The sequence below is a fragment of the Lissotriton vulgaris genome, unplaced genomic scaffold, assembly GCF_964263255.1.
Source record: "Lissotriton vulgaris unplaced genomic scaffold, aLisVul1.2 SCAFFOLD_895, whole genome shotgun sequence".
Taxonomy (NCBI): domain Eukaryota; kingdom Metazoa; phylum Chordata; class Amphibia; order Caudata; family Salamandridae; genus Lissotriton; species Lissotriton vulgaris.
Window position 1 is genome coordinate 664,544 of NW_028241945.1, and position 10,130 is coordinate 674,673.

General features: G+C 42.3%; 1 protein-coding gene across 1 annotated transcript; it reads left to right on the forward strand.

Annotated features, from left to right (window-relative positions):
- The first annotated feature begins 3,957 nt into the window (after window positions 1-3,957).
- On the forward strand, window positions 3,958-4,884 carry LOC147669129 (olfactory receptor 5V1-like). Its single transcript, XM_086948204.1, has one exon. It carries the CDS (start codon window positions 3,958-3,960, stop codon window positions 4,882-4,884), a length of 927 nt encoding a protein of 308 aa, XP_086804330.1.
- The last annotated feature ends 5,246 nt before the right edge of the window (window positions 4,885-10,130 follow it).

Here is a 10,130-nt window from a genome sequence, read left to right on the forward strand (position 1 = left end):
ATTTCACTGTATTGCTGTATGTGTTCACAAATGTTTTACACACTGCCTCTGAGATAAGCCTTTCTGCTTGTGCCAGGTTACCAAAGGGGTGAGCAGGGGTTATTTTAGAAGTATATCCCCCTTACCCTGAATAGGAAGAAGGGTCCCTACTTGGACAACGGTGCAGACCATTGCCAACTAGAGACCCCCATTTCTAACGGACCTGTTGGAAAACTCAATATAGCCATCAAAGTACACGACTATGTAAATAGACTTCCCTTGATACCCTCCCCGGGAGATATCTTTTGTATTAATCACTGCATCTTCCCACTCACGCTCAAATACATAATTTGGAATGATGGTATACATGGAACCCGTATCCACCATAAGATCCATCTCAAATATCTCTTTGGGTCTCTTCTTTCTCCTGTCTTCCTCCACATTCTCATCTTTATAATCCACACTAAGAACCCTCTCCAGATGCTCATTATCCACGCCTGTAGAATCATGAACCACTGCCACCTTGCCCCAGGGAGTGTCAGGGTCTCAGTTCCCATACTCATCCTCATGCCATTTCATAAAACAGCCAGTTCACAATGATAATTTGTAAAGTTTTGTGCCTGATTTATTATAAAAACGTACTTAATCATGTTGAACACGATATCAAGGCCCACAACATGCGCTGAGGAACTACCGAGGCATCTCCGATTTTACAGAGGCCTCATGTCCCAAAATCTCATGAGATTTCCCCGCTTTCGCAAGACTTTGTAATCATGGCGGCCATTTTGTTTCAATCGCTATAAAAAAAAACACTTATTCAAATCTCAATACTTCACATCAAGGATTCAAAGAGGAAGGAGCGAAATGCTTGACCTTGCCAGGACAGTATTTGAAGCGGCACGATCCACGACTTCATCCCGAGCTTTACAGATGATAAGTACTGACCTGTGTTGGCACAAATGATGTGTTTTTTAGGAAAACTGTTATGGACATGTTTTGAACTATGCACCAACAGTGAGGTCCATCCCAATGGGAGCTTTTACCGGTCATTGACTGGAAAGGCTGGATTGTAGAGTCATTTGTAGCAGCTAGAATGTTATGTCATTGATTGAGTGCCTTAGTGCTTGATTGTTGAGTGAACTCTTCGATAAGAGTTACTAGTACTGTTCTTTAAAGTGAGCCGAACAACATCAAAGCAAGTATTCTGAGATGGCCAACACTGTATGACAGATTTATTAATAATATACATTCTGGGCTTCATATACTGCGACAAAAGAGCAGTGAAACAGTTTTCACTGCACCATTCTTGCGACATGATGGATGCAGTGTATTTAATGTATGGCACTCCATGTTGCAAGGAGTTACAGATACGTCAGTATTACTGATGTATCTGTAGGCGCAAAAGTGACGCATTGCTGGGGTGTGTCTGAAAACAGGCACAACTCCAGCAATGTATCCTTTCACATGGGGCAAGCCCTATGTGAAAGGTCCGGCTTCATTCTTACGCCTGCTGTGAGACAGGCATAAGGTTTTGACACAGTGGCGTCCTAGAAGTTGTGCAGTGAAATCACTGTGCCATTTCTATGAGGCTTTTTACGGGGGAACACCCAACCTGCATACATTATACCTGATGGTACAATGTAGTTCAGGGCTTTACAAAGTGACACAGCTGCATAAATGAGTCACTTTGTAAATAGGGTTCAATGTGATGCATTTTTTACGCCGCTAGTGCATCACAAACAGTGACGCAATGGCGGCGCAAATGAGGCCCTCTGTGCGCTGTAACCTGGTAAAATCTTAGCTCAGACAATTCATCTGGGAATTTTATCACAAGGAAAATGCAACCACCGGAGTCCGGTTGGGCAGATAGGCAGAAGCTATTCTTTATCCACTTCATGAAAATGAACTATTATGCTTGAATTTTAGCAAAGATTTCCGTCCATTTCACTCACTTCAACCTACGATCTCAGTCGGTCACCTCGAGATCAGGTAAAAAATAATGGATCACAAATGTACCAAAACATTTCCAGCAAAATTGTTTTACTTGGTTATTTTAGTCTGCTATTTCAGTTCATTATTTCGTCTTGCTGTTTGTTCCAGACCTCTTCCTCTTTAGTTCATGTCAGGACTGCCGCATGTAGCCTTGATCAGGTGCAGGTGAAGTGGGATTCAGGGGGGAGCTGGTGCATGCTGTCTCCACACCTGATCCTAACCCTTCATTGCGGAGTGACCAGTCTTAGACAACGTTCTGACAGGATTCAATTGGTCCCTCATTTCAAGGAGCTTTAACCTCTTCTCAACTTCTTCACAGATACATCATCCTTTGACCCAACACGTGTTGTTCTCTGTTGGCTTCTCTAGGATGAAAGATCGACAGAGCTTGAAACATCGAAACAAGTTTTACTTTCCTATTACCTTATATTTTCTTTTTTATTTAGTTTTATTTACTCCATACCTCTTCCTTTAAAAATGTTAAAATCCTGTAGTACTTATTATTAATACGTTCTACGCAGTATGTACAATACTTTCTTTAGCAGTGCTTTAGTAACAAATCATCAAATACAAAGTGCATTCAATTAGAACTGTGGTTAGACACAGACCTACCACCTAAGCATTGGCTGAAAAGGACAACGTACAATGTGTGTCCATGGAAAGCAACTCAGAAGAGCTGATTGGGACTGATTTGCTGTGTCAATTCAGCAGTGAATGAACAATTTTAAAACTTCATAAAATGTGGGTGGAATTAAAATGTGAAATACATTTCTGGCGGACGGTGGCTTAAGGGGGCAAGCCTACTACTAAGCTACTGGATGAAGGGGGTAACCAAAAGCCTACTCTCTGTGTAGCTGTTCATAACATAAAGTTGTTTGCCGTGCCAAATCTAAACATTGCTTAGGAACATATATACCTATATGAAAGTTCTCTGCCTTTATAATAATACATAGGGTCACAGTCATCATCTAATTTACAGCACTTTAAAATGTTCTTTTAAGTAGATGCTTGGATTTTGTGATTGAGTCTTCTTGATAAGTTGTTAACAGGTCCAGCTACATTCTTGCACGTGTATAAGTAACTAACATATACATCTGCAATAGACCTCATGCATCCTAGCAATTGACCGATGGAAATAAAAAAAGATGAATACCAAGAACAAACTGCAATTAGAATTGCAATTAGAACTGACTTACGTCTATATTTAGTTTCATCAATTCAATAGGTTTCTTCCGATTGTGAACATTTGAACTGTGACTGCTAAACGTGTGCATCCATTCTCCTACCCAAAACAGTGAGGGGCACATTTATCACCAAATCACGTAGCGCAGCAAGCCACCTTGTTGCGCTGCTCTGCGTGAAAGGAAAAGAGCAGGAAGGCACCATATTTAACATGATACGGCACATTCATGTATTATCCTTGCGCTACCGCTCAATGTGCAAGGGCACCTGCGTTTTGCATGGGATTGCTTCAGTGCAATGAATGGACACTTGGCTGCACAAAAAGAGACCCCTGAGGAATTTCCCTCCGTCTATGCATGCTGCAGAATGCAGCATGCACAGGAAGAGGAAGAGGAAAAAAAGAGGAGAAATAACTATGTTTGTCCTCATTGCACCTCACTGGGGAGGTTTAGCATTTTGACACATCCCCAGGTCTACTAGAATTCGTAAATCTTGGAAAGTGCCAAAATCCATGGTTGGATGTATGGGGACACGCATAGAACGCCTCCCTGGGGCACAGTAACGCAACGCAGTGATTTGCGCTGCACTGTGTTACTCTAGATTTATCAAGTCACTCAGTACCATGCATGATGGCCTTACATGGCTGAATAAATCTAACTTAGTAGTTACGTTGCCCTTGTACCGACCTACGTTGTGCAAGAGAGACGCATCTCTATATCCCTGGTGTTCTATATTGACATTTTTTTTTCTTCCATTTCAGATATTCTTGATCTACCAGCACCAGAAGACTTAATTCCACAACCAATGGCAGAAGAAAATCAATCTTTAGCAGCTGAGTTCATCATTGTGGGTTTTTTTGATTTTCCCCATCTTCTAGTTCCACTTTTTTTGGCCTTTTTGCTGATTTACTTCTTAGTACTTGTGGGGAACCTTCTTATTATGGTGATTGTCTATTCCAACACACAATTGCACACACCCATGTACTTTTTTCTTACAAACCTAGCCTTTCTGGATATCTGTTACACAACAGTGATTTTTCCAAACATGCTGGCTCACTTCTTTCTGGCAGGAACACATGTTACTGTAAATGCATGCTTGCTACAGATGTTTTTTTTCAGTTCCATGGTGTCTACAGAAATGTTCCTTCTAACAGTCATGGCTTATGATCGATATGTGGCCATTTGCAATCCTTTACGGTATGTGACCACCATGAATAATGTAGTTTGCATGAAGCTGGCTGCCGGATGTTGGATAATTAGTTTTATAGACCCAATACCACACATCGTAATATTAACTAGGCTCTCATTCTGTGGGTCTCACACAATCAACCACTTCTTCTGTGATTTTCCAGCTGTAATAAAGCTTTCTTGTAGCAGCACTCATGATATTGAGGCAGCAAACTACGTCATGGGTTCTCTAGTTGCAGTTGCACCCTTTGCTTTAATTATCACATCTTACGTCAACATCATCTCAACAATCCTGAAAATTCGGTCTACAGAGGGGAGACGCAATGCCTTTTCCACCTGTGGCTCCCACCTCACTGTGGTTATATTATTCTATGGAGTTATCTGTTCTACGAACATGAGACCATCATCAACTGTTTCAGTAAAACACAACAAACTATTGGCTCTGTCATATGTTGTTGTAACACCACTATGCAATCCCATTATTTACAGCCTGAAAAACACAGAATTTAAAAACATCCTGAGGAAGATGCAGAACACCAAATAACATTTAACAAAACAACAACACAGATTTTGTATTTTTTATCTTCTAGGGCATGTATTGCAGGTACACATTCTATGTATTACCAAAGATTTGTTTCCAGAATTTGATACCATGTACCTTTAGCATTTCTGGCGCTATTTTCATGTGTTGCATGCTCTTGTGATGCAAACTCCTCATGTTCGATGTGCCAAAATTCAATTTTGAGTGAGATAAGACCATAAGACTTCACTACAGTAATTTCCAGTACAATGTTAATAATTTGTCTTTTAGTAATATCAATGCTTCATTATTTTGAAAGAGTGTAATATCAATGTAAACACTTTCTATCTTCTTTTTAGTACATGTTATTTTAATGTCAGCATGCCATATTGGTTTCAGCACATAACAAATGTATGTCCATACTTTCTTCATTTCAAAGGCATATTACATATCTCGTTGCTCATCTGATGCTTTCCAGAGTGTTTCAAGTCCGTTTCAACGTATGCCTTGTTCATTTGATTATATTTAATTTTCATCTCAGCACTGCCAATCTATACAGAGGACATATACTGGAGTTGGTTGAGACCACCAGCCACAAGCACTAAGCACTACTCTCTACCAACACCCCTAATACTAAAACAACAGAGGAACCACATGTGTGGAATTGCTCCAGCTAACCACCTTTTCTATTCTGGGTTGGTATTAAGTGCCAAGATGCTCCTTGGAGTGATAGAATGCGCTATAGAAGAGCTATTTTACATTTACATTTACAATAATGATACAGCTCAATAAAGCAGAACTAAAGCTCCTCGAAACCATGGTATGAAGGTACTGGAACGACAACAGAGTTGTGAGACCATATAGTTATATTAGGGAAATGGCTATTTATCTGGCAGCCGGCCAAATAGTACTTAACCTCTGCTATTACGCAGCAACGTCGCACATAATCTCCAGAGGCAGACTAAATATCTCAAACTACATTTTTGATCCAGCTACAGGCTAAGTAGTAGGACTCATGTACTGCTTGACTGGCAGCTGGATAAATAGTATGAAAGAGCTCTTTATTTAGCTTGACATGAAGAGCCAAGGGACGCCAGTCAATGGTGGTGCCATGGCCATCTTGTAATGGGGATGCAGCCTGTGTAAAGCATTTGAAAGTAAGAATATATACAAATGTACAAACGTATGTTCGAAGGTAAGTCCATTATTTAAGCAATCAATCATTCAATCAATCAATCACGGCATTTGTAAAGCGCGCTACTCACCTGGGAGGGTCTCAAGGCGCTGGGGAGGGGTAAGTTACTGCTTGAACAGCCAGGTCTTGAGCTGCTTCCTGAAGGAGAGATGGTCTTGGGTTCGCCAAAGGTGGGTGGGGAGGGAGTTCCAAATCTTGGCTGCCAGGTAGGGGAAGGAACTTCCTCCGGCGGTGGCTCTGCGGATGCGTGGGACGGTGGCGAGTGCGTGGTTTGTCGATTGTAGCTGGCGGGTGGGCGTGTAGAAGGTCATGCGGTCGTTGAGGTACTTGGGGCCCAGGTTGTGGGGAGCCTTGTGTGCGTGGGTGAGGAGTCTGAACGTGGCTAAGTTAAGCTAAGTTGTTTGCAGATGAAAAAAACTGTAAAATCGGTTTTGAATAATAATAGTTATGTTCACATAACAATAAAATAAGAAACGTGGGGCTGAAACCTCTGTTTCAGGTGCTTCAGGATATGGCACATATATATTTTGTGCTGCAGTCAAGGAGCATTTGGCTGTCTGCAGAGAAGAATGAGTATAGTTTCAAAGCATGCTGAATAATTGTTTTCTACACTCACAAAAATTAATTGGATTTGTAATGTCCATGATCTTCTTTATTGATTATTTTTAACCCCTTCCATGCTGATGACGAACCCCAGCCGTCATGCACTACGGTGCTCGTGTGCTGATGATGGCTGGGGTTCGTCACAGCCCGCCCCTGTTCGTGCTGTTCACAGCACACCAGGGGAATCGCGGCCGTATGGAAAGGGTTAAGGGCTAAGCTTATTTTGTGTTGTTTACATAATACCTTATGAAGGCCTTGCTCTAATTGTGAGCTTATTTTAAGGGCCCTTTACTTGCTTAGCATTTCAGACCTGTCAACAGATTAGCAGTCGACAGGCAGCAGCATACAGGAGTGCAGAGAGATAGGTGGTGTCTGGACCACAGGAGGAGGGACACGTTCAGGTGACAGGTGTTGTTTGGGGCTACAGTGCTCTGGGATTCTTGCAGTATGTAAATCGAGTGGGACAAAGTAATGGGGCTTCTGTTTAACAGGGGGAGTGCAATTAGGAGAGAGGTAAGCAATGTGCCTGATTAATTCAAGGGAGGAGTGTCTGTTCACTCAGATGCCAGCTAAATATTAAAAACGTTTTCTTAATATTCACCCAGCAGAGTTAGTTTGAAGCAAAGGTGTTTCTTCAATGTCATCAGCAGCCCCATTAGCTTCCCTGACACTTTGGACACCACACAACGTATCTTGGTAATATTCAGTGGCGGCTGGTGACATTTGAAAGTGGTGTGGCGTAAACGTTCGCGATGAGTGCCCTGTGGCGAGCAAGCATAGCGAGCAAACCCGACAGTCAAGAAACTTTAGAAAAAAGAGTGGGCAAATAGGGCATTTTCAAGCACATTTTAGAAAGCAAAAAGGTTAATAAAGCTGTTGCGTGTTTATCTAGGTTCCTGATCGATACTGTGACCTTATGCCCCTATTCGGCTATAAATCCATTTATTCCCTATATTGGCATAACCGTTCAAGTGCGATTTTCTGAAAAGTCATCTCTGGCCTCACACGAACAGAGCCACATTCCAGCATAGTTCCCTCTGCCACTTCCTTTGCGACCAATTAGTGCAATGACAGAGCAGTAGTCACTATCGGATATTCCTAGATAACACTCCGAGTTCTTCAACAAGATAAAAACTCAGCAAACCTGGAAATCCCCGCTTGCTATGTTTTGATTAGTAATGGAACTCTAATGAGCAACTGATAACTATCACTTCCTAGTGACATCTTTAATTGACATCTTATGTCCAGCAAACTTGCGTCAAACCCGGCACCTGTCAGGTATAAATATTACCAACGTTGCCTTAAGCAATGTGAGCTGCAAGCTACTGTTGCTGATGCTGGCTGCCTGCAAGACCCCGTGTTGGTAAATCTAGCACTCTGTCGCTGCAGCCTGCTATCCTGTGGTGGTGAAGCTGCTGATACCATTATCGCCGCTAAAGCGCGAACTATGGTGCAGTACGGTTAAGGAGCTGAACAGCCGTCCCTCTGCGAAGACATCCAGCAGATTCCAGCTGCCCGCGGACGCTGTCCCCCCTCCTTCCTCGACGCGCTGAAGAGAAGCCGCTGCCTTTCTTGTGCAAAGAAATCCAGCCCCGGCGTTTCCGGTTTACCCTCGCGGGTGACTGGGATATCGAGAGAGACCCCTGAAGGAGATACCAATCCTCCATCATTCTATTCAGAGGTATGGTGTTGACTAAACCCTTAGACGAGAATTCTTGAAACAAACCTTGGCAAAACCAACTTAACTTAAAGCTACTTACTTACTCCCCTTTCACGTGTTAGGCTTAGGTCAGGCACACTGGGGTAGGCTTAGTTAGAAGCACCAGTTGAGTATGTTAGCCTAATGTATATATGACTGTATATATGTTTTATTACTTTTATACCATTGTATGGCTAAGAAACCATATCAATGCTTTTACAGTTCTATTTCGCAATACTTATCTTACTGTACGTACTTTTTATAATAACAATTATTGCAATTGTGGCAATACATTTCTCTTGTACGAGAAGAAAGACTGTTCAATAAATGTTAACCCTTTATTGATAAACGCCCGTCTCTCTATTCTCTACATCTCGTGAAAGTAAACTGCACTAGACTGACTGAGTGAAATACATGTCTATTGTTTCACACGACCCTAGAGATTGACTCTTGATCTGAGGAGCAAAGTTGTCATGTTGCACGGTTGTTGGAAAACTGAATCCCTTCTTGTCTGTGCCAAGGAAGCTGATCACTTCCTATGCAGAGAAGAAAGTTTCCAGTGACCTCTGAGCTAGTTGGTAACACAACCCAATTAAGTTTAGCATAGTCAGTGGAGGCCTGGAATATCCGCAGTTCCACGTCGATACTACTGTTTGTGTTATTCCAATGCGCAGGGCCTAGTGGGAAACTAGGAACTACACTACATGGCGCCCAAACGTTTGGTAAGGCGATAAACTAACGCAAGACTTTTAGAGTAACTCAGTCATGCATATTTCACACCCCTTTCTCCCGTAAATACTCCAATAGACGTCTGGAGTGGGTGAAAGGTTAAAATCCGCCCGACCTTAGTAGGAAGAGATTCCTATGTAAAGCTCTGGTTTATTCAACGTTGAAGGATACAGTGTTCCAAAATATTGTGCACCTAATCTTTGTCTCCTTGGAGACCTACTCTGCAAACCTCGCATTTTTACAATGCCAGAAAACTGAACCTCTGGGGCCGCAGCAGATGCGACTCAGCAAGGTCCTGAATACAGGCAGACCCGGATGCTATTATCATCCCGGTCCACTTAAGAAGATCTATAACGTTAAAACTTATAGAAAACGGACTGACACCTCAAGGTGGTACAGTAATTTTCGTGATAGAGGCTCACGAGTATCGGCAGACAGCGGTATTCTATTCATGGATAAACTTTCCAGCGGTAAACGCTATAACAAAAGAGTTTCACTATTACAAAATAGAGAAACCTCCGGAAGAGTACGCTTCTTTCGAGGAGATTGAAATTCCACTTAAATTTCAAGAGCACCTGCTCTGGTTTAATGGCGCCCTAAAACATACTGATCACATAACAAGGCTCGGTCCACTAGGTAGACCAGGAGCCACGTGGCCGGTTCTAGCCAGCTACACACCACATCCTGACATTGTAAAAATGTCTAGAGAAGAGCTGTTAGTACAGCTAAACACATTAATAAAAATACATAGGCAATTAGTCCAATATGTAATGCGGACTGCAACAGTCCAGCCAGCTGTTAATACACCACAGCTGACCCCTCATCAGGGGAATACAAATAAAATTACACCACAGAACATACAGTCATGTCTTGGTAAAACACCTGTAAAACGGTAACAAATTCCTTTCTGGTTAGCACAGAAAATCACTCAAATAGAGGCAGTATTTCCTGATACTACCCCTATAGAGAAACACAGAATCTTGACCATCTGCCTTCCTATGGGAATCGCACCACACGTGGAGGACTGCGACACTTGGGGCACAG